This window comes from Pelophylax lessonae (assembly GCF_965119305.1).
Source record: "Pelophylax lessonae genome assembly, chromosome: 1".
NCBI lineage: Eukaryota > Metazoa > Chordata > Amphibia > Anura > Ranidae > Pelophylax > Pelophylax lessonae.
The window spans coordinates 96,871,076-96,897,056 of record NC_138768.1 but is presented as its reverse complement, the minus strand read 5'-3'; the positions used below and the strand labels follow the sequence as shown (position 1 = coordinate 96,897,056).

The 25,981-nt window shown below is 42.8% G+C and overlaps 1 protein-coding gene across 1 annotated transcript in view; it reads right to left on the bottom strand.

The window, feature by feature from the left end:
• Positions 1–2,457: 2,457 nt before the first annotated feature.
• The window catches only part of ITGA2 (integrin subunit alpha 2), a 216,199-nt gene continuing 192,675 nt past the window's right edge, over positions 2,458–25,981 (bottom strand). Inside the window, exons 26-30 of the mRNA XM_082258852.1 lie at positions 25,370–25,474; positions 19,821–19,931; positions 13,755–13,844; positions 4,200–4,316; positions 2,458–2,586 (exon numbers count right to left, since the gene is read on the bottom strand). Of these exons, the coding sequence (XP_082114978.1) occupies positions 2,509–2,586; positions 4,200–4,316; positions 13,755–13,844; positions 19,821–19,931; positions 25,370–25,474 (501 nt within the window). The 3' untranslated portion in view covers positions 2,458–2,508. The remainder of the gene's footprint in view (positions 2,587–4,199; positions 4,317–13,754; positions 13,845–19,820; positions 19,932–25,369; positions 25,475–25,981) is intronic.

Sequence of the window (25,981 nt, the reverse complement as noted above, 5' to 3'; positions counted from 1 at the left end):
AAGGGGATCTGTCCCACTCTGTCTACATGGATCAGATCAGAGGGCAATTAGGTGTAAACAGACAGCGGATTCTGGAGCAGAGCAGGATCTGTCTATGTCCCCAAGTGTGGATATGGACCTGTCATCTGCCCAGCTTGTAGGCAAGTACAGTCTGTTTTAAGAAAAGAAAGACTCACTGCTCCAGGTGAGAAAGAGGAAGCCTAATGATGCTAACGGGTGCCCGCCTCGGCTCGCCTCCGCATACAATAATAAGAAAGAATTGGCTGCACTCCAAGCTGCATCCAGATTCGGTTTATTGGACGAACATCCAAATAATACCTAACAATACCTAACCTAATAATAATGAAGCACACCTGTTAGTGTGTGAAACGCGTCTACCTGTAAACTGTTGTAACACTTGGGATGTTCGTCCAATAAACCGAATCTGGATGCAGCTTTGAGTGCGGCCAATTCTTATTACAGTCTGTTTTATCTCCTGCAGCTGGTGCTTGACTGCAGTGCAATGCAGGAGGAGAGGGAGTCAGGATTATGGTTTCTCTAAATTGGTCTCCAAACTTTGTAATCAAAGGGCCAGTTTACTGTCCTTCAGACTTTAGGGGGGCTGGACTGTGGCCAGCGTGAGTAGAAAATGTCCCAGATTTAGTGGGAGTAAACAATGCCCCATCTATGGTGTCAGTGAGAGGAATTGTGCTATATTGTATCTGTCATTGGGAAAAACTGTTCCCTGTCATTGGTAGTAACGGTGTCCCATTGTTGGTGTCATTGGTAGGAACAGTGCCCTGTCCTTGGTGTCATTGGTAGGAACTGTGCCCCGTTGTTGGTGTCATTGAAAGGAATTGTGCCCCATCATTGGTGTAAGTGAATAAAATAGTGCCCCAAGGGCCAGATAAAAGCAAGCAAAGGGCAACATTTGGCAACTGAGCTGCAGTTTGGAGATCACTACACTATGGGTTACTGGGGCATTGATCTGGTTGGATGCTGAATGCCCATGTGACACTGGTGGCCATCTTGAGTCTGGCAAAGTCTATTTAAGACCCTGGCTCCTGGGTTTAATGCGCATTTCGTTTGTGGACAGTGCAGGGACAGTCATCTGACTGTCAGGGACAGCATTAGCGATAGGAAAAGGTTCCATATGAGTAGGAAAACTCTAGGGATACGCCACTCTTTCTGGAAGCCTCCCTGCTTGGGTTCAGATGCCCAAGCTACTTTCCACCCATCAAGAGAGATGCTGTCAACTTGACCTGATGCTGTGACCTGTTTTTCTACACACCGTTGACATCCCTCAGTGTTCCCTGTTGGGCTGCCTTCCTCCAGGTTGTTGTGAACTGTAAACCTTGACTACAACACAAGCTTTTCATTTACTTCTGGAGTGTGTGTTACGGCCACCTCACCACAATGCACCCACCCACACGCTCTGCTCTTATCAGCAGACATATCCCTTGCTGATCAAAATAGAGTCTGCTCCGTGTGAAAGGGGCCTAATAGTTTATTTCAAACCCTGTCACTTTGGCTGGTCAGTTTGGTGTGCATGGAAACAAGGAGAAAAATATGTAAAAAAAAAAAAAAATAGAAAAACGACATTCATATACTGAATACTAATATTATATGTATAAACTACACTGCAAAAATGCAATCGTTTTGTGATCGTAGCCCTTTAAATATATACATGTTCCTATCTAGTATGCCAGTAATGATAAATCATTTGTAATACTTTTATGCTGCTCTGCAAGTGGGATACCATTTCTCAAAACACTGTACAAATATTACTTTAATGCATCTCTATCCGTTCACACTGCCACAACTTTCGATCCGACTTGTGAGACCCAAAGTAGTGTGAGATGTGAAATCCCATTTTAGTCAATGAGAGCTGTCTTAATTAGCATTACTGAAGTCGCTCAGACTTTGGAAAAGGTTCCTGTACTACTTCAAGGAGGACTTCTATCCAACATTTGCCCATAGGCTTTAATGGAAGATGCCTCCAAGTCGGATCCTCATCTTAATTGATGTTATTTGGATCCAACATTATAGGAAGATTACACAGGTATTCCCTGAAGTTGCTCCAAAGTCGCACTGTAAGTTGCACAACTTTCAGGTCGCGGCAGTGTGAACCGAGCCTATCACTGAAAAAGTTAAAATAAGCAGTTTAATGTTTACTATTGTTTCATAATATAAATGTGAATGTTGATGTAGTCTTATTTCCCCTAATAAAAGCAACTATACATTTGTAAACTAAATAGTGAAACTCCCAAATACAAAAAATGTAAACCAAAATGTACAACTGCATAAAATGTCCAACTATGTAAAAACTAACAGTTCAAACCATAAAATTGTAGCAAAGATCCCCAGTCCAGCAGGTCAAGATATATAATAAAAAAGACTATGCAGAAAACTGCCCTGCAGTTTAATCTAAAAAAAAAGAAAAAACAACTTTCCTGACTTTGAAAAAAAAAAAAAGAATTTTCATCAAGAAATTACAATTATTACAGAAAAAAAGGGTAAGGGTGACCGTTAATTAAGTTGAGCAGTCTCTGCCATCTCATCTTCAGTTTTCTGAAGTTTTTCATATTTTCTTTTGAAAAATCCAAGCTAGAAAAAAACACAAGAAGACGTATTAGGAGGAATTGCTTGTCAAATGTATTTTCTAATGAATGCTTTTGTAAAGATCTATAAATGCGTTGTTTCTATAAATCTTATTATAGACATAAACATGCATTTTCTGATTGGATATAGTGGAGAGGAGGGGCTGTGATGTCAATCCACCTTCATTAAAAAATATACAAGGTGTTCTATGAATGGCAGAGGTGCTAAGCCTACAAACCCCTGTGTGGTCATTGTGCAAAGGGAAAGCTAAAATGTAAATATTCGGCAGCACACGAGGATCTTCAATTACGTCCAAATGTTTTTTTTATTGAAGAAAGATCACATCACAAACAGTGTAGTGCTATACTAGCAAACCCCTGTGTGGTCAGTGTACAAAGGGAAAGCTACTCCCACACAAGCTGGAAGATCTATGCAGCATGGCCTACTATGATTTACAGCATCCCTGTGGCCCTCCTGATATTGGATATGCATACCTTTATCAAGTCAAACTGGCCCAATATAGATATGCAAAAAATATATTTCCCAGAATTCAGCTTTAACCACTTGCTGCAGACCATACGCATTAATTCAACCTCTCAGCGGGTGGGCTTTAATGGCGAGAGGCCGCATGTATGTAGTGATCGACCGATATAGTTTTTTTATTGCCGATACCGATATTCTGGTCATCGCATATCGGTATCGGCCGATATCTGCCGATATTTTCGGACATTTAAAAAAAAATATATATTTTTTATTTTTTTACAGGTACTCTTGTGGAGGGATCTGGGGGTCTAAAAGACCCCCAAACCCCTCCTCTGCACTTAAAGCATTCAAATCGCCAAGTTTGGCTGTTTTGAATGTTGTCATTTATTTTAATTTGGCACCGAGTACCCGGAAGTGATGTCATGACATCACTTCCGGGTTTTTACATGGAGACCCGATCGGAGCCGAATGTGGCTTTGATCAGGTCTTCGGCAGCCGTGCAGGTAGGATGCCCGGGTCTCCTGTCCCACCGTGAGCCGCGGGAGGAGGGGACATCCCCTCCCACTCCTTGTAATGACAGCCGAGAGGCTTCTCAGCCGCATCGGTTGTCATTACAAGACGATTATGGATGCCGGTACCGGGTTAATGCCTCTAGCTGCAGGCATCACTCCGGTACAGCACTTTCCTGAAATATCGCCAATATCGGTAACCTTGGGCCGATTCCGATATATATCGGGGGAAAGTGCATATTGGCCCCCGATATATCGGAGTTGCCGATAATCGGTCGATCCCTAGTATGCAGCCCTATGTAAACACATTACTGTGCTAAGAGTGTGCTTCTTGCACGCTCTCATCATGGTAACCGACAGGTACTGGAAAGCTCCCGATGCATACCGCTGTGATTGGCAGTCACGGCGGTCACATGATCAGAAAGCTCTCGATCACAAGTATAGATTGGGAGCTTTTCGATCATGTGACAGCTATGACTGCCAATCACAGCGGTCACATGAACAGGATGCCCACCTCCACCTCCCGACATTTAGAACCTCTTAAAGGGTCAGGAAGTGGCGGGAAGGGGTTAATTGTATCAGGGGCAGGGCTTGATAGCATGAAAGACAATGCGTAACATAAAATACCTTCCACAGAGCAGCCACTAATGCAGCAAGTAAGAGCAATCCAGCTAGCGCACTTCCAATCACCACTCCGATAGGAACCTCAGACTTCTCACCAGGCTTTAATATTGTGAGTGGAATCTGCAAGAGAAGTAAATATTGAAGCGGCACAAGTCTCAAGTCTTTAAAAAAATCACCTTATGACACTTTGGGGTTGATTTACAAAAGGCAAATGATCTACAAAAGGCAAAATTTTACTTTTCGTAGAAATTTGCAAGGAAAAAAAAAGAAGGAGGAAGTAAACTCAGCTGTAAAAATCTATTTTTACGAATGTATGTAAAGAACATACAATAATAATTAATTGCACATTAAATATTTAAAATGTTTATAAAATACAGTTTTTTGGAAGTTAATTTTTTGCTGCTTCCTGGTCTCGGCTGCGCCATGTTATCTGCCTCTGTCGGCCCGCCGTGCAGACATAATTTCCGCCCTTACTGTATTCCTTTGCCAAAATCTCACGCATGCGCACTTTGCTCCTTTGCAATCCTCTTTCTCAATCGCCATTACTACGGCAACCGAGCTCCACAGTTCACATTCGCCATGCCCACAAATGAGGAAGCTGGGGAGAAAGGCACAATCGCGAGGCTTCATAGCTGTGCCGTTTTCTGACCTGGCATGATGTTCTTACTGAAACGGCACACATATCGTGCTGTGAATTGACGGACAAACGGAGCATGCTGCGATGGTGTCATAACATTTTTCAGGAAGGATTACAGGAAGATTATGCAAGTAAGCAATGGTTTACAGGTACCAATCTATTGCTTTGTTTAGGCAGATTACAATGAGCTGAAGTCTAAATGGGGGAGTTTAGAACCACTTTAAAGTGTTACTAAACTCAGGACTCTGCATACACTATAACTGGTCTCCCACGGTACACATAAATGCAATTATTGTAGTAAATCGAAACTGCTAAATACCTTTTCTCGGCAGCAGTATTTAGCAGTCTTGTGACTTCTATCAGTGTCTGGCTAAAGGTTGTAGGAGGAGTTTTTATTCTACTCTGACTGTCCAATGAGGCTGCAAGAACCCCGTCTGAACAGAGCTTATTGGCCCTGTGCTGATGACATGCACCCTCCCAAGAAAAAAAAAAAACTCTCTAGCAAAACACACAAAAATGGGCATGTGCAGAGTGACACCAAAGGCTCTGTATTATCAGGAGATGGATTGAAGACTGAAGAAGAGGAGGATCAAATAAGACAGGATCCAACAGCCTTTTTTACACAATGCGGAGGATTAACCCCTTTGGTACCACAGTGAGTATAACAAGCATGCTTTACTGCAAATACAGACTGATGTTACTAATGAATTTACTGTTGTGGGTTTAGTAACACTTTAAATATGATTGGATGACAGTGAGAAGTGGGATCCCATTCCTAACTTTCAGTTTAAAAATGAGTGGATGGCAAAAGCCTGGCTGTTGATACACATCCCCATCTCAGAGGTTAAAACTAGAGTACCCTGATCAAGGAATAACTGACAGCCCGACTGCAGAACACTATAGTCAAATTCCAGTGAATCTGGAACCCCTGGGTTACAACATTTTTCCCGAGAAACTTTAATTGCCGATTACTGGAACTGCGATGATACAACTTATGACATGCCGCCATCTATAACCTAGTACCCCACCCCATTCAACTCTCTTCTTACCATTCCCCACACCAGCTCTTTGGAACCCCTCTCTCTCTTTATTTATTCTTATTGCTTCTCTTCAACCTCAAACTTTTCATTTTTCCTTCCACTCCAGCATGACTACCATTTGCAACCAAGCTGGATATCCCTTCAAACTTGAGTGCTTCCATATCTGACTTTCTTGAAGGTGTATGTACAGTATATACACTATATACACAACAGTTAGTGAATTCTGTATTTTTTTTCTATGCTTTAATGATTGTTTGTACCTCAACTGTGGTCATGAAATCACACTGTACATTTATGACTCATGCTGTTACCTCTGAAAAATTAAATAAGAATTATTGAACAAGAAAAATGATTGGATAGAGGATGTCAGCCGAGTTTCACCTCATTCACTAAGCTCTGGTGAAAATTCCTTAGCAAAGTTCAACTTCCCTTGCAAAGTGAACATTTTATTTATTTGCTTTTAATAAATAAACCATAAAATGTTAGTCACGAAAGAAACATGGAAGCTTCCATTTCAGTAATGATAGCCTCAATCCTCCTATGACCGGTGTCCTTAAGGTGCCAGAAAGGGATGACAATCCTTCAATTAGTCTGGAGCATGCAAATATTCAAAATCTATAGAGTGGGACAGTATACCTTTCCTGAATTCCTCCTTCACTTCCTTGCCCTAATGGTTCAAATAGGAGTGCTTATACATCTACAGTGTTCCTGTTTTGAGTGGAAACTGACCCATACAATTGTGAGATGTAAAGATTTTGCAATACTTGGAAACACACTATAAGTGCTGCTGTGCATTGCATTGCCATTCATGATGAAATGGCACTCCAATCACATTGACAGTGCATCTCAACACACATGGGTTTCAGGAAACCACAATGCAAAAATGGCAACTTTTTGCTCACTGTGACATTCTGCATAGAAAAAAAAAAAATCATTTTTTTTTCATATGTGTTGGTAGGTGTAAAGAGAGGTCTAAAAGTTGTAGTAGCTCAGCTATAATGAATGAATGGTTCCCTATAACTCCTGGACACCAGATTGCTTCTGTTTAAAAAAAAAATGGGATTTTGTCTTACCGTAAAATCCATTTCTCTGATGTTCATTGATGGACACAGCTCCTGATCTTCTTAACCAATGGGTTATATTGCCCCCTATAGGAGTAGGAAACTATGCAGAAGAAAAGACTGACTCCACCTATGGGCAGTCCCTGGGGTATACTCCCCCTCTATGCTATAAGTACTCAGCTTTGTTACAAGCAGTGTCAAAAAAATTACAAATCCACAGAGGGGTGGGTGCTGTGTCTGTCAATGAACATCAGAGAAATGGATTTTACGATAAGGCAAAAATCCCAATTTCTCTTTCATTCATTGACAGACACAGCTCCTGATCTTTATAGGGGTGGGAACAGCAAGAAAAAAATACCCAAGGCTAAACCATAGCCAACCAGGTAACCGGAGCTCAACCAAAAAACAAATGGAGCCCACCTGAAAAAAAACATTACACTCTCAAAAACGACCAGGTCCTCTAAACAGCAGCCTGCAAAACCTTGTGGCCAAAAGAAGCATCCGCAGATGTCAACACATCCACTTTTTAAAAATTATGTGAAAGTGTGAACCGACTGCCAGGTGGACGCCTTGCAAAATTGCGTCACTGATGCCTGATGATGGAAAGCACTAAGCGCCCGAGTAGAGTGCGCCTTGACAGGGAAAGGAGGAATGGACTGACAGGGAATGGAAGACTATTGTTCTTAAGTTGCAGGGGAACCTCTCTATGCCTAAATGGAGAATAGTTAGGGCAGGGTCAGGTTGTGTCAGGATCCCTGTAATTTCCGAGATGATAGTCATTTTTTTCCAATAACTTGTGAGGCTTTTACAGGTCCAAAATTAATGGAGGAGGTTCCCTATTTGTCCGCACTCTCTTCAGCAAAGTGCGGATTGGGTCTTGGAAAATTTCGAGAGTTGGTAAGGCGTAAAGTACCAATGGTAAAGGAGTTTTTGCGTTTGTTCCTAATGTGATATACAGTGGGACAATGAGTAATTGCAACGAATGGCCATCTTCCATTGAGTATCGGAGAAGGATATATGGAGGTCTTCCTCCCATTTTAGCAAGGTGTGTGTTTTAACAAAAAATGTTTTGTTTTGTAGAGTGTTATAAAACAGGGAGATCACTTTGTGGGTAGGATTTGGGGAGGATAAAAAATTCCAAACATGATCAGGGAATTTTATTGGAGGAGGATGGTGTTTGGCTATGAAGATGGAAATCCTGTTTCACGTAAAGAAGACAGATTTAGGTAGGTTTAATTCGGTCAGAAGAGATTCCAAGGGTTTAGGGAGATTGTCAGAAAAAAGTTGATCTACCCAGAGGATACCTGCTTCTTCCCAATGTTTAAGGGAAATCCAAGGGATGAGAAGTTCTAACACCCTTAAAGGGTAACGTGCAGGGTGTTGAATTAAGCTCTGAAGTAATTGGGTTGTAAGTTTTCTCCATGCTATAATTGAGGCGCGTGTGGGTATGGGAAGGTTATTGAGGTTTAACAGGGCCCACGGGTCTGCTAGCAGAAGGTGAAATAATTTAGCTGAACGTGTAAGTGTGGTCTCAATGCCTAACCAAAGAATGTCTTGGGAAGTGCAGAACCAGTGGCGGAGGGAACCAAGTTGGGCGGCATACAAATAATCTTCTAAGTCGGGTGGAATCAGGCCTCCCACCTGTCTTTGTCTAGTAAGATGGTGAAGAGCGCACCTAGCTCTTTTGCCTTTCCATAGAAAGGTTTTTAATATTGTTTTCAATAAAGAAAGGTAATGTGATGAAAAGGGGATCGCTATTGTGCGAAAAATGTATAGAATTTTGGGGAGGATTTGCATTTTGAATGCTGCCAGCCTCCCAACCTAGATAATTCTATCTTTGCAAGTCGTTGCTTGTCTTCTCTTATGGTGTGTATGAAAGGTTTAAGGTTGGCGTCCAGTAATTTATCAGTAGTGGAGGTTAGGGTGGTTCCCAGGTAGCGGATGGTCTGGTCGACCCATAAATAAGATAATGTGACGAATAGGTGTTTGCGGCTTCCAGCGTAGACAAAGTTTACTTTGTAGTAAGGGATCTTACTAAATTCTTGTAAAACGTGATGGGCAAGGGGGAGTGAAATCAGGGGTTTAGTCATGAGAAGGATCACATCCTCTGCAAAAAGGTTGATCGTATGGGTTCTACAGATAAATTTAGGTCCGGAACTATGGGGTGAGATCTAATTAGCTCTGCCAATGGTTCAATCATAAGATTGAATTTTGATGGGTTCAATGGGCATCCCTGACTAGTGTCATTGCATATGGGGAAGGATTTTGAGAGAAGGCCAGATGTAAATACATGACCCGATGGGGAGGAATACAGAGCTAGAATTGTGGATAAAATTGAGTCTGAGAAACTGAATTTGGATAATGTAGCAGATATTTAGCCCCAGTGGACCCGATCAAATGCTTTTTCAGCATCTATTGAGAGCAGAAGTGAGGGTGCACGAGTCATCTTTGTATGATAAATGAGATTTATCAAGCGTTTAGTGGCATCAGCTGCTGATCTACCTCGGATGAATTCGAATTGATCAGGTTTAATTAGGGAAGGTAAATTATTTAGTAGGCGGGTGGCTTAGCTTACAACTTAACAAGTGTAGCATACAACTTAACGTCCGCATTTAAAAGGGAAATTGGGCAGAAATTAGAAGGAGAGTTTGGGTCTTTCCCCGATTTTGGGAAGGTCACAATGTGATCTGTTAGCATTTGGGGGGGGGGGGGTAGTTGTATAGCCAGAGTGGATAGCAAAAACAATAGCGTAACATGGAAATAGCTCTAAAAAGAATATTTATTAAGAGATTGATTGGAACATGACAGGCAGGGATAATGAGTGGAATTGTGATGACATTGGTGGTAGCCACCAACTGAGAGTACATGAAGAGAACTGCCGAAGACAATGGGAGTAGAACAACAGGTAAAAAGAAAGGAGCCACCTGGAACCGTAAGTGCAGTAAATACTGCTAAATCAGCGGGGTAGAGGGTACGGTGAAAGGTACTCCCCATCAGGGACCGGGCTTTGTAAGGTAGCCTTAGGTGATCTGGGAGGAGGAGGATGAGTATTTCCTGGATATGACTTGCCAGTCGGAAAAGGGATGTTTGGGTGGTTGATGAGAGGAACTAGTAAATGATTGTACATCAGGATTAATTCCCCAGTTTTGAAGGAGTTTGAGGCCTTCGTCCAGTGATGATATTAGATAATTTCCATTATAGGTCACATTCAGTTTTGCTGGGTATTTCCATTTATACACAAGTTTGTTTTTCTGCAGGGTTTTAGTAATGGAGTTCAGTTTGCATCTTGGATATTTGCTGCTTGCGTTGGAAGTTGGTCAGTGTGACGAATAGCTTCTAGTATTTTTTCTTTGGCCTGTAAAAAATGTATGCGTAGCAGGACATCACGGGGTACTTCTGGTGGAAGGAAGGACGGTTTTGGAATACTGTGGATCCTATCAATAATTAGGTCAGTGGAGGTGAGGTTAGGCACCACTTCTAAATTCTGGACAAAATTAGGTAATGGGGGGGGGGGGGGGTTCTTATAGATTCTGGGAGGCCCCTGAATTTTAAATTGTTGCGGCGGGACCTATCCTCTAGTTTGGCCACTTTTGCTTTTAAGGAGGCTAGTTCTTTTTGGTGGTCTGTATGTGAGTCTTCTAGGGTGTTAAAAGAGGTGGTGACCTCACACATTTTATCTTCCATGTTACCCACTTTGCCCTCTAATTCTTGTAGTTCAAGCTTGCAGTGGTAGAGAGAGGACAGTATGTCAGATTGTAGGAAAGCCCTGAGTGACAGAAGCATTTCTTTCAGTGTTGAGTCTGATACTGGCTGTCCTGTGGTAGGAAAGGCAGCAAAAGGGTCAGACCTCAGAGAATCATGGTGGGATTTATTAGGGTCAGTACTCACATCCATGGAGGGCTCTTCTCCCCATTTGTCAGAGGGGTCTCACCTTGCCTTTGATTTTGCAGGGCTCAGGAGAGATGGTGTTGACTGGCCAGAGCTTGGATTGTCTGCAAGGTGTTCTGTATTCTGGTTCTCGTTTTGCTGAATCACCGCCGAGGCGGCCGCTAGAGGTCTGGGGCCGCCACCAGAGTTTTGGTCTCTGCCGCAATCTTGGCGAATCCCAGAACGTGTGGATGGGAACAAGCTGGACAGTTTCCTCACTGGCATAGTGCCCTGAGGGCGCCGATGCATCCCGATCACAGCTGTGGGGGTTTGGTTGCATGATGAGAGCTGGGAGGAGGTAAACAGAGGATCAGAGTCTGTAGTGGATGTAGCTAATCCCGGGAGCCAGACGGCACTCTAGAGTCACACGGCCATCTTGCCGAACGGTCAATGGGGGGGGGGTTCTTATAGATTCTGGGAGGCCCCTGAATTTTAAATTGTTGCGGCGGGACCTATCCTCTAGTTTGGCCACTTTTGCTTTTAAGGAGGCTAGTTCTTTTTGGTGGTCTGTATGTGAGTCTTCTAGGGTGTTAAAAGAGGTGGTGACCTCACACATTTTATCTTCCATGTTACCCACTTTGCCCTCTAATTCTTGTAGTTCAAGCTTGCAGTGGTAGAGAGAGGACAGTATGTCAGATTGTAGGAAAGCCCTGAGTCTTCTAGGGTGTTAAAAGAGGTGGTGACCTCACACATTTTATCTTCCATGTTACCCACTTTGCCCTCTAATTCTTGTAGTTCAAGCTTGCAGTGGTAGAGAGAGGACAGTATGTCAGATTGTAGGAAAGCCCTGAGTGACAGAAGCATTTCTTTCACTCTAGAGTCACACGGCCATCTTGCCGAACGGTCAATGGGGGGGGGGGTTCTTATAGATTCTCGTTTTGCTGAATCACCGCCGAGGCGGCCGCTAGAGGTCTGGGGCCGCCACCAGAGTTTTGGTCTCTGCTGCAATCTTGGCGAATCCCAGAACGTGTGGATGGGAACAAGCTGGACAGTTTCCTCACTGGCATAGTGCCCTGAGGGCGCCGATGCATCCCGATCACAGCTGTGGGGGTTTGGTTGCATGATGAGAGCTGGGAGGAGGTAAACAGAGGATCAGAGTCTGTAGTGGATGTAGCTAATCCCGGGAGCCAGACGGCACTCTAGAGTCACACGGCCATCTTGCCGAACGGTCACCACGCCCTCCCATCCTCCATTTTTAATGTCTTACGCACAGTTACAATCAGTGCGCCCACCAGTACCTTTTTCGGACCCGGCTACAGGTGTAGAGGAATCATCCTCACTATCTAAGAATTCAGGACGCGTGGTCCCAGACCCCGCAGGGTGAGCCACGTCCACGGCAGCCAAATCAGATTCAGGATCTGAGGAGCTAGATGAGGCAGGGTAAAGCAGGGGGGCTTTTGGATAGCCCTCTGCCCAAAAAATCACCTCCTCCCGGGACACAAACGACTCCAGGACCGCTGTCTGAGCATCAATGGATTGTTGGGACCCAGAGGGCTCCGCTGCCTCTGAGAGGGGATTAGGTGGGGAAAAATTCCCCAAGGACTCCAAGAGCCCATAGGAGTATCCCCACAAAAAAGTTCAAAAACACTGCTAAGGGACACCCCCACCACGCTGGCAGCACCACCTGGCCACCAGCAACAGAGCACCCCACCATCCTGCAGCAGAGAGGGAGAGGACAGCACCAGACTCACCACCCCACAGAACAAGCATCGGCAACACCAGGATAATCTGCACTCTACGTGCGGCGCCCAGGGAAGGAAGAGACCCAGGAGTCGGCACCAGGGAATGAGGAGGGGCTCCCACAGTCTAAATCGCCACCCAGAAAGGCTCTACTGTCATGGCCGCTGCTATTTCCAATGCCAGACTAACGCAAAATGGCTGCTGGACTACACAAATACGGCTGCTGTGCATTACAGCACATGGGCTACAACAAAATGGCGGCCCCGTGGCACCACGAGGCTCACAAGGACATATAAGAAACAGGCACAGATAAGAAGGGGGGCCGTAGCAGAAGCCCCCACCAGGTACAGCCCCCCCCCCCCCGCAGTCGATCGCCCGTTTGACAGCGGCGCAATCCCCTATCCCCCATGCCAGTGCAGTACCCTGCCCCAGCCCCAGGAGATTGGCCAGACAACCACACAACCCCAGTACCGGTGGAGGGAGGGCGGATGGGGGGCTAGATGGCCCTCAAGGACCACCAGACACAGAAGAGTGGGTGCCTAACAAGAAGGAGGGGGATCCCACCATCCCATCGAGGGGCCCACGTTCACCCCAAAGCCCTCCAAGGGGAGAGAGGGGACAGCTACTTACTTTACAAGGAACCAGGCGGGCACTGCTTCGGCCAGGAGAAATGCTTCGACGGAGTTCAAAACCCGTATGCGACCTCACAAGGTGTTTAACTAGAAGGCCACCCCCCGTCTGGTGAGGCTGTGTCGCGGCCGACCTAGCGCGGAGCTGAGGTCCGAACGTGCTCGCTGGCTAGACTGGGGTGACCACTGGATCTAGATTATTCAGCCCCTCGCCCAGTCCGGCAGTTGATTGTAGATCAGGAAAAAAATAGAAAAATATATCTAAAGGGAAAAAAATTGCCAGGACCAAAGATCCCAGCAAGGAACTAGGTCCTTACTTCTGACTAGGCAGAAAAAAAATTGAGTATCTATAGCAGAGAGGGGGAGTATACTCCCTGGGACTGCCTAAAGGCGTAGTCAGTCTTTTTTTCTGCCTAGTGTCCTACTCCTGTAAGGAGCAGTATAACCCAATAGTTAAGAAGATCAGGAGCTGTGTGCATCAATGAACAAAAGAGAAAAATATTTTATTGATGTCAGATGCATAGTTTAATATATTTTGATTGTCGGTCATCATTTAAGGGTGTTTGCCATTTTAAGGTTCTTACCAGTAAATCATCATTGCTGACAAGAAATAATTCAGGGTTGGATGTTTCAAGTTTTGCTCTTGTTACCAACTCCAGTGCTTGGAACGATGACTGAAAATACATGGAAAAAAAAAACACATATTCATAGTTACATGGTGAGCTACAATGATCTACCTATAAAAAGCTCTTCATACTAACTTACGCAGCTAATAAAATTATCTTCAATAGGATTTTAATGTGCCAAACATGCTTTTACAGCCACTTCTTAGTAAACCCTGTATGCTTTTTCCAGGGTTATTTTACTTATTATTATAGGTATCTAAAGTATATAGCACTGTGAATGTACACAGCTCTTTACATATATATTGCACATTCACATCAGTCCCTACCCTCAAGGAGCTTACAATCTAAGGTCTATAACTCACATTCATATATACTCATTCACATTCATACATATACTAGGACCAGTTTACCTACCAGCATGTCTTTTATGTATAGGAGGAAACACACAGGGAAAGGGAGAACATGCAAACTCCAGGCAGGCAGTGTCATGGTTGGAATTCAAACCAACAACCCTAGTACTACTAGACCGAAGTGTCAACCACTTAGCCACTGGTTAGTAAACCAGTAATAAAACTAGGTTCTGGATGACAGCCCTGGAGCCTGCATCGTAAAAACATGTCAGTAATGGTAGTTCCCATGTCGCTATCTTCACAGGTTCCCTTTAACTGAGATATTATTTTTTTTATTTTTAAACTGCATTTTATTTTTGTATCCATGTGAGTTTTAAATAAAATTTCCATCTTCCAAACGCACAGATATTTTGCTTTTTACTTCAAGAGTTGCTCATACCTATGTGGGTTTATTCGGACAGTCCACCCAAAATTGGTTTTGTCTTTGCTTTGATGGAATTATTTTTTAGGAAATGTATGTTAGATTAAAATTTTAACATTCAAGTCTAACATGGTCTTGCCCTCCAACAACTCCCAGCTAATCATGTCATTTGAGGCCATTAGAGTAGTTTTCACTAAGCCATTTTGGAATAAGGTTTAGGTTCTGTGGATGGCCCAAAAAAAAAAAAAAATGCACATATAAATACCTATGTACATTACCCCAGGGAGGTTTCCTGGCAAACACATACTGGGCATAGCCCAACACCAAACTGAATAGAGGAAACAACCCCCATAGAAAAAGGCAGCACCTTAAATAACAGCATAACAAAAATGTATTATCATATAAAGAAGTGCAAACGTCAAAAATCCTAACCCATAAAAGCCTAAAAAAAACACAAACCCCATCATACAATAGATATCTCCTAAAATTACTGCAAAATTAGTATCACAGAAAAGAAAAATACTGTATATTCCACTGTGTTTAGACCGGGTTTGCTATATGCAGCCATATGCATGTGCAATATAAAAGCAATTCTTACAATAGAAATAATACCCTTGTAAACAGTACAAATCAGGTAAAAGCAAAGGAGAAGATCTGGTATAGCATAGGAAATGACATGATAAATGCTAGCCTGGGGGGTCTCATAAGGCAAGTATAGTACATGTATTTGGAGTTTTTAGCAAGCATGCCTTTGTGGTGCAGTCACCTTTGCTTTGGTGCCTCTGTAGAGGGCTACTCTCACTTTGGTTTGCACCAGACTAATACATTTAACCCTTGAAAACCTCCTGCTGCTACTGTTGCACTTTTCATGGTGGCACAAATAAAATCCTCCTATTTTAGGGTAGGCTGCTAGGATAAATTAGTTTAGCTCCTCTGTAAACCATGGAGCAGGGGTTGATTGCTTAGGGCTGCTCATTGTTTCACAATCTTCTGTTCTGCTACTCCCCCCTGTCTTCTAGAGGCTTCTACAAGCATAGTAAGAGGGGAACAAGCCAATCCCTGCGGGGTATGCCCAGAAGGTGGAGGTAGAGCCCATGCCTAGTCTGAGACCTGAGTGGCAGGGCAGGAGTTCTTGGTCCAATCCTGCTGGAGGGTAGAAGTCTGGGAGAAGCAAGCCTGTAGACACCAAGGTCCCAGCTAGGCTTAGCTGGGGGGCCTATTTACAAGTCCTAATCCAAGGCTCCAGTTGAGTCAGGAGAAAACTCACAAGAGAAAGCCAGGAGGAAGCTGTGGGAGAGAGCCCAAGTTGTCCAAAAGTGGTGTGAGTTTACATCTCCCCCACTAGGAAGAGCCTGGTGGATATTGGCAGGAGGCAACCAATGATCATGTGGTGGAGTACAAGACCCCAGTGTTGCAGAGTGGGACAGTGGGGTGCTTTGATAATCTGGAAGAAGTACAGGTTACAGTCAGCCTAGGGATCCAGTGGGAATTTTCTTTTGTAAATGCAGTATAGCCAAAGGTTGTTCAATACAGCCAGAGGTTTGTGCAAAGCAGCCAGAAGTTAAGCAGTTCCGGTTACCAATGCTCCCTATCCCCTATCCAAGTTCATCGTTCTCTAATAAAAACACAAAAGGAAACCCCTAAACTGATCTTTTGAGTCATCATAAGAATGAACAAAATGCTGTGTGCATTGCTGTGTGTTCTACAAAGGGGGAAATAGGCCAAAATGTACAAGAGAGAGATGGCCCAGAATATTGTGGAGAAATTCTGTCTCCTTGTGAATTCCCAAAGGAAGTTATTTGGGAAAGAGGTAAACTCTTCCACTTGTGTGTGTAAAGCTTAGGATGGCATCTGAAATTAAGTGGGATGGGAAAACAGGGTTTTGGAGAAGGTGCTGCCATATACAAAAAAAATTAGACATCAGACGCAGCACCCACCACCACCCATCTCAACATGGCTGATCTAGAAAAAAAAAAGATCTTTTACACAGATCTGTACAGCTCCACCTTTGTGAAGAACTACTTTAAGGCTCTTTGGAAATGCTTAACATTATGACTGAGCAAAGGGAAATTTGGGTTGCTCTGTTGTCCACATGCCCTCCTCCATTAGGATCTGCATACTGTAAATGACAATGACAACTGAACATATTTTCTAAATTCACTCCATGAACACCATTCCAGGTAATAGGCTTGCCTTTAGCAAGACAATTCTCAAAACTATCATGCATCTTTGATAGCTATTGCGCAGTGTTAGTGTAATTTCTTCTCAAATCGCCAGATATTTTCCTAGTATTGTTTTACACATTTTAAAAAACCTGTAATTTAGCAGATTTGGGTAATTGTCTTATGGCTCTTTTTACATAAGCTGCAGATTTAGTGTATTCCGCTTTTGTTCCCTCTGCACTATTGCCAACATGCTGAAGTTCAATACCTTGGATTCCAATTCCTGGTGCATAACAGACTGGAATATTACTTAAGAACTATGACGCAAGGTTCTTTAAAGCTGAACTTCAGACAGATATAAAAGACACATGATAATTCTGCTCTGTATTCAATAATACATCATTCTATGCAGGGATTTTTTATCTCAGAAAATAGGTGCAGGAACTCAACCAAGCTCCCCCCCCCCCCCCACCTACACACACAACCACGCCCTATAAACCACATCAAATAGTGGGTGTGGTCAAATTTCACAAACAGTGGAAGGGTCTTAAAGGGGCATTAAATACCAGGAGTGCATTACGTACAGAGTGCAGAGTTCAGGGGTGCGATACACACAGAGCGCAGCGATCAGCCTTCATCCACAGCTGCTTACCTCTACATCTCACTTTCACCCCTCTTCAGCTCTGACCTTTGCATACAACCCCCCTCCACTGCCCCAATCTCCCCCCTTAAAAGCTCCACCATCTTCCACATGTCTTACTTATGTTATTGTATTAGGCTAAAGCACCCAGCCAGCTCTAGAACCTCCCCGCACACTGTAGGTGGCTCTGCCTCTCTCACTTCCAGGGAGATCATCCAGTTGGGGTGTCAGCATTAGGGATGATCGAACTTTTGAAAAGTTTGGTTCGACCAGAACACCCGAATTTCCCAAAAGTTCGGTTCGGATTCCAGAACCCCATTGAAATCAATGGGACCCGAACTTCTGGAATCAAAAAACACCATTTTGAAGCCCTAAAACCCAATAAATGCCCCTAAAAAGTGCCTAGGGTTCTGGGTCATGCCCCAGGGACTATGAATCAGGCAAAAAAAAGTTCTTAAAATTTTTTGTTTTTGATTCCACTCTCTTCCACAGCCCCTGTATTACAGTGCTAGAGTTTTGGCGGGGCTATGTTATATACTGGGGGGCGTATTCACTCCTCATTGGGCTCTGCACCCCGTAGTCACTCCAATCACATTTACTGATGTTTCTGGGTCAATCATGGGCTTTTAAAGCCCAGTTCCTGTCCCATTGCATTTTGGGCGGTTCTGGTGACCGAATTCCGAACTTTTACCACAAAAAGTTCGGAATTCGGCCGAATTTCGAACACGCAATGTTCGGGTCGAACCAATGGTTGACCCGAACCATTTGATCATCCCTAGTCAGCATCCGTATTGCCCCTCTAGGCACCTGCATCTTCCTTGTCCCTATCCTGCACTCAATGGGAGCCACTGGGAGACAAGCTATCACTTGTAAACACAGAAGCCAGACTTCTGTGTTTACAAGTGATATTGGTGAGCAGGGAGCCGAGGGCTTGAGCTAGAGGTGGTGGAACTGAGTTCCACCAAGTTCCAGCTGAAAAAAAGCCCAGATTCTATGTATTTTTTTTTAAATGCAAACAGTACACCTTCTGCTTGTAATCCACTGTACTGGGAGAGGGAGAACCAGCACAAGGAGCCAACTAGTTGTGCTACATTGCTCATGTGTTAAAGGAAAAGTAGGGCCAAAGCTTTTTTGTCCCTACTTCTCCTATGGATCACAGGAGTGTAGTTCATTCTGCACTCCTGTGACCCATTTTACAGCTTTACAGTTGGGGTCCGCACAGAAGTCTGGATCCACAGCTGGCCCAGCCTCTCAGCAGCCACTGGGAGACTAAGCCAGCCGATTCCACCCCCTGCAAAGCCTGCCACTCCAGTGAGTTCTGGAGGGGCAGAGCAGAGAGTTGGTGACTGACACCACTGCCTGCTCAGAGTGGAGGGGAGAACTGAGTGATCAGTGTTCTTTGATCTCTCAGTTCTCAGTGTAGAGGCAGGCAGGGACAAATGCATCATCTAATCAATGTTCTATCCACCTAGGTGAGTATAATTTTTATTTTTTTTTGAAAACCCGAACTTCTCTTTTAACAGGGGTCATGCTGATATTAGGAGAGGACTAAGATGAACTGATCGGTCTGCTGCCAGTCACAGGCTGGGGGAGGAACAAGATTAAGGGTTCATAAAAGCCCTAACCGAATGGCATATAGTTTGCTAAAGCACTAAACAATTGTTTTATATATATATATATATATATATATATATATAAAAAATATATTTATTTTTTAACTATTGTTAGATATCAGCACTACAGATTTCCTGTATCCTCTCCGCAGCCATACACCTCAGCAATGGTTGCATGGTATTTCTCAGGTCAGGTTTCTCAGTTATAGCAATAGTAAAATATGCCTGTGCAACATGTTGAGGAACAGTTACTTGTAGTCTTCATTCGTAAGGTTTGTGACAGGTTAACAATGGAGGAGAACAATTGACAGACAAGACAAAGGTTTGTTGTCACCCTATAACAGGAATTAGGGTCCTTCATAGCCGGACCACCAGGTGCTAATTTAATGAAACCTGCAGATTTGAAAATATTAGAAATAAATCTTGAAATGATTTTAATATGTTGCAGCTCTATTAAATTTTAGCAATTTGGTTTACATCTACTTTAACTACAGCAGAGAAAAATCTCAGTCTCTCACTCTGTCAGATAGAGTTGTGCTGTTCTGTCCAAGAACTGGATGGACAGAAATGTATTCTTATAGACTAGGTGTAGAAACAATATATGAAACATTGATACAAATCATACAACAATCCTCTATTTTCTGATTTAGGGGTCTTATTACTATAAATGTGAATTAGATGGTGTCAGGAACCCCCTCCACTTTCATGTACACCTGTACACTATTCACTTCTTTCTTACACAAGGGCCATTTGCTGACCATGTCCACCACTGTGTAGAATGCACAAAAATTAATTTCTTCTGGAAAAAAAAATATATATATATATTTACAATACTTACAGCTGCGAAGGTCCCGTTCCATATTCTGGTAGATACATTCACAAAGTAATCTCTGAGTTGCAGGTCTTTAATCACACACTTAAATGTTGTGCACCTTGTGTTATCACAGCTCTTTAAAAGAGAGAGATCCATGGTTAAACATTTCATAAAATGCATAATATATTGTTTAATACTGATCAATACTGGAAAAAAAATACCCAAAGTTGAAGAAAAACCTAATACTCATTTTTAAAAACATCCCCCCTCCTACCTATCCTTCATAACCTGTATAAAAAAGATCTGTGTACTTACCTATTGTAATGTGCTCCTGTCATGTGACCCCATAGTTACAGCCTTTCTGCGTTGATGAGCGGCTGCTGTAGGGGAGAAGAGGAAGTCCTGACAATGGCTGCACCATGGGTAACATCATGGCTCCTGGAATTCACAGCCATTGTAGAGCGTTCCCTTACACAGAGAAGCCAGAGCTGCAGGACCACAAGGCAGGACCGGATAAAAAAGAGGTAACTACACAGATCTTTTTTTTCACAAGCTATGGAGGATAGATAGGAGGAGGAGGGAGGAAAGGTTTTTAAGAATAGTTAGTGTTAGGTTTTCCTACCACCTTAAAGCGGAGTTCCGGGCACAGAATCGTTTTTTTTTTTAATGTCCCCCAAACAGTGACCCTTAGACCTCTATACATCCGCTAATCCTGTTTCTCACAATGAAATAATCGGTTTGCACGCATAAAATCTTACTTTATAAAATGTATGACGAGCGCCGCCATCTTTGTTCTGGATCGCCGAGTCCGTTGTGGGGAAAATGTCTTCCCTTCTTCCTTGTTCTAGTGGGCGGAAGCCTGTGAGTCCAGCGCGAAATCTTGCGCATGCCCAGTACTATGCGATCGGCATAGTACTGGTTTCCATAGGGACAGCAATGTTGAGGAAGTTGCCGCCCCTATAAAGCCATCCTCCGCCTCCCGGAAGCTCAGAAAATGTGCAGGAGAGGAGAGAGAGGAGCAGACCGCCTAACATCGCGTCATTTCCTGTTTGGAAATAACGCGATGAGAAGAGCGGCCGGCTGCCTACGTCACTGCACATTGCATCCTGGGAGCGACGATTAAGAGCTCCCAGGACGCATTGCGGGACAGGAAGTGCCGGGGCGAGCCGCGGCTCAGGAGGGAGGAAGTCGATGGAAAGGTGAGTATATAATGCTCTCTAAAAAGGTAAGGAAAAAAAAAAGGCTGGGAATATCCAATTCTGGCACAGCAAAGGATAAGGAAGCACATGCAGTAAATTCTACAGAGACGATTCTGTGCCCAGAACTCCGCTTTAATCACACAATACTATCAGTGATCAGGGGAGAGCCAGTGATCAGGGGAAACTATTACCATTCTCATCCTTCCAACCACCTACAACCTCCCTTACGAAAGAAGATTAGAAAAATGTCTCCTAAAGACCTAATTTGCAAAAGCTAGTAGTAGTTAGTCCCATTCCCCTGGACTTGTTCTGTAATGTTGAAAACATTTTTGTAGATTATCCAAGCTACTTCTTCAGTTCCAATTAAAGCCAAAACAAAGCTCTCCATAAAAGCCTCCACTTTTGTTTTTGGCCTTTATGTATATTACGGGGCAGGATAATATGTTCTGATTTGTGTGTTCCCCACATTTAAGGTTATGACGAGCCATGTATTCAGTTCTTTTTTTTTTGTTTTGTTTTGGCTTTTCCCTAGCTTTTGTCTTCTATCTCCTTGGGTAAGTGCGATCTTTGCATATGTATGACCTGCTGTCTATGGGTCAGGATGGGGCGCTGACACACTGGGAGCTGTGGGTTTGTTATACAATTGTAAGTATAATAAAGTGAACTGAAAATGCTGTTGTGGAACATTTTTGTAAATTATATATTATTTCAAGATTTTCTACTTTTTAGGGCACTATTTCCCCTGAGGAAGAAATTAATTAAAATGCAAAAGACATTTGGTTCCTCATTCCATCTAAGCAAGTTGCAATCAAGAACCTCATAATTGTGCAGCAAAGAATGGTCTTGGGAATGCCACCCAGTAGATGTGTAACACCCAATGTACATATTGTGTCAAACAATTTGATGTTTTGGAAAATGTTAAATATGATTTTAACTGATTGTAATAAACATTGTATTAGAGTTTTATATACATTTGTCCATTATTATTTGTTATTTGGTTGCCCTCAAAGTCCTGTTAGAGGATTGTAACATGAAAGTTCAGCAATCCATTCTGTGATTGTGGGGGCCTCCACCGATCTCCAATGCCTAGCGATCACATTTCTAGCTGCTAGGAGGAAAAAGCCCAAATAGTCCCTTTTTAGTAGTGGAAATAGAACCCGGAAGTAACGAAAGAGGGGACACAGAAGTGTGAGAGTCAGTTATGGTATATGGTATATGGTGGTTATGGTATTGTAAATGCAAAAAAAATGGGACTAATAGACATGGATTATGGTATAGTGATTGGAACAATGCGTGTTAAGGTGTGGATATATAGTAAATGCTGGTTTATATTCTTGACACTCATTAGAACTGAAGAAGCAGCTTGGATAATCTACGAAACATCTTAAACAATAAAGACCAAGTCCAGTTTACAATAACTAACTACTACTAACTATACCAAGAGATTGATAAATGAGAACCTTCACAGACTAATTTTTCAAACTTTTACTCTTCGATTTAGCTCAGGAACCTGTTCAACACAGATCAACACACTTGTTTTTTTTTTTTTTATAAATTCTTTTTTATAAATTCTTTAACACACTTGGTTTTAACAAGGCCTTGGGTAATTTAAAGGGTAATTCCACTTTTGTGGGAATATTGCAAATAAAAAATAATTAATATAGCATATACAACTGCAACACAAGCCATATTATATTTTATTGTTTTTAAAAGTTATATTTCCTTCCTCATTAGAGACTTGCAAGTGCATCAGCTAATCAAAAATGAAAAAGACACTCTCATTCAGAATCAGTCTTGCGCAAGAAATGGTGTAACAAAGAGCTATTTCTTAAAAACAGAAACAGGCTGGAGTTGTTTAAACTGTTCGTTCTGTTATTAAATTTTTTTCAAGTACTGACTTATTGAATTATGGGAGATATATTTCTGGGAGGAGTAAGGACCATGGGATATCTGTGTGATTGAACTATTCTCCCAGGGAGCAGTGGGTCTCGCAGGGGCAGTTGGGAGTGTCTTTTATAAAGGGTGCGGGACGAAGAGTCTCTCTCTTGCCTCAAGGACAGCGCGCTGTGAGGAGGGTAAAGAGCTGCTGTGGAGCGCAGAGAAGGATAGGCCGGAAGCCTAGCTGTACTACTAGACTGAGCCAGGGCAAGTCTTCAGAGCAGTTCTAGCAGAAGGCCACACTTGTTCAAACGATCGCCACTGCAGCATTGAATAGTGCGTGGCGGATCAGAAGGCCTTGCCCCTCTTTTCAGTACTAGATTGGTTACCAGCTGCGGAGTACAGGAACTTATCTTCTCCCTTTTTGTTTGGATTACAGTTTATGGAAATTCCTGTGGTGGATTACAATTAATTACCTTTTCCGTGGATTACAAATATTTTCACTGGATTGGTTGAGGACACCTTTGCCGTTGAAGACTACCAAGGCCTTGCTCATCCATGAGACTCTTGCAATCTAATGTAAAGGGGGCCCCCTACAGAATCCAGAGTGCACTCTGATAGATAGTTTATCTTCTGGACCTTCAAGTTAATAAGACAGGCCAGTAATAGTTGGAGTTACTTTTATTTATTGTACAGCATTGATTTGTGGTCACTCTCGCATTACACTTAAGGAGTAGTGTATTTAAAGATTACCAGTATATATATTAATCCTACATTATATAACAATATATATATATGTTTGGATTGGCCTTTTGAGTGCTGAATCTTATTCAGTTCTAGATAGAGTATTCAGGCTCTTTCTTATCATTGGTGTTCTTGTATTGACTGTTTTATTGAAACTGTTTGTGCATTTTACAAAACGCAAGTTAAAGATAAGTAAATCTGATTCTTTACTGCAAAACTGGTAGTGTACTATCATTTACAATGACAGAGCCTATAATGTCAAGTGGGTTGGAAAGCACTCAGGGCAACAGAAGTGAGGAGGATGTGTGTATACTTAGCCACTGCCCAGGGGGCACATCAACAAAAGTGGAATTACTCTTTAAACCTGTTTGCTGGAACTAGTATGGATTGGATTAGACTGGGAAAGGCTACTTCTCTCAGAGCCTTATTACACAGTTGTTCTGTCCTGCCCCCTGTACCTGCAAGCATCCTCCGAGTGTTTTGCATTGTGACAAATGCCCAACATTAGGAAGCCCTACACCCAATTTACACAAAGCTATCCTAGTGAATCTAACCAAGTTTGGAAATCAATGTCCCTGTTGGCAAAGTAAAGCTTTCCTAAGTGAAATATGGAGGAAGCTTTCTACCTCCTAAAACTTTTAGCTCCTGTCTGTTATTCTGAACCCCTGGCTTCAATGCTTTCCGAGTCACTAATCAGGAGCACAAAAGCAGATCAGGAAAGTCAACATCTGAAGTCCCGATCTGCACACTTGTTCTGGGTTAGTGACTCCAAGTACAGAAGCCAGAGATTCAGCCAGGCAACTGGTATTTGCAAATTGAGAAATCAGCAATTGTGCCTGTACATGAGCTCAGAATGCCATACATCCTCAAGAAGCCCATAAGTTACCAGTGTTTGCATACAGTCATCGCCAGAAGCCTGTACAAATTAATAAAAGGCTTACAGATGCAGCGACTGTATACATGTGATATCCAAGCAGTTCCATGCGTAAAGGTATGGATTAGCTTCCCTGGACACAGACAGTTGCATCCAGAGCCGCTCAACAATCCTTGTGTACAAGTAACTGCACATATGTGTGAGTACAAGTGTACAGCCACAGAATCTGTCAGCCTGTTATTGATTTTCATTGACACTCGTGACTGTTGGGTGCAGAAATATATTCTTCTTGGTGGTGTACAGATCTCTCTCCCTGCGTGCATGAGCTCTTAACAAAAATCTGCCACATTGACCTAAGTGTGGTCTTTTTCTATCTCACTTCCATCCCACTTATACTCATGTTTTCTATGCTCAGCCACAGCATCGTTATTCTGTCAGGGCTGCACCAAAAATACCCAGAGCTTCCAGGTATGGGTGAGCATGTGACCTTCTCCCAGTAGGCACATCTCGGGGCCCAGTGGCCAATTACCATACCCAAACACTGTCACCTGACAATGGCATCAACCAAGTGTAACCTCTGATACCATCCAACAAGGAGCTTGCACAGGTGTTGACACATAGAGGAAGAGAACAGCCGGGGGAGCACAGGGAGAGTGAGTATACGTAAGTCAGAGGGTGGACTAGTAAGAATTACTCTCATAGTTTTCAAATTCATTAATCAGTCTCTCCCCACTATTATAGGCAGTATATAATATTTTACACAATAAATTATAATCAACAATTTATATAATTTTTTGTAATGGTAATAATATATAATCAATAAAATTAGTAAACCTGGCCCAAAGGAATATTTGTATTTGGAAAAAAAAAAAACTTACTAATTCACGGACATGCCTGAGATTTTCTTCAGTGAATGAAGCTGCATATTCTTTTTTTCCTATCTGAAGAGGATTTACGTTGGGATTGCAAGTGATTCCATTAACCTAAAACAGAAGTTGAAAAAAAAGAATGGAGTTTATAGGCTCATAAGTGACCTCTTCAGAAAAAGCAGGTCGTAGTTAGAAAACTGACAGTAAATCCATTGTTTGTTGAAGAGGCTCTAAGCAGCGCAGAGAACCAGAGGCCAAGCCGGCTGGCATTTTGTTCCATACAATTAGACTGATACTGTTCCCTTGAAGTATTTGCTAATGCAGATGTCTTTTACAGCACAGTGCAACAACAAGGTCCGTCCAAAATATTTCTAAAAGCAGATCATTGGAAAGTAATATTTCAGTGGTGCGTTTTGGTTTTTACAACTCAAAAGGTTAATGATTCTGACAGTCACAATCCTTATTTTGCCTTTTCTTTTTACAATGCCGTAGAGCTCTTGAGCACTGCGCGAAGATCAAGCTGCAACGTGTAACATTTGTTGCTCGAAAAGTAAAATTTACAATGCCCAGACCTTCCAAACAAGTCTTGCCTTAAAAGCGCAAAAGTGGAAAAGGATCCTC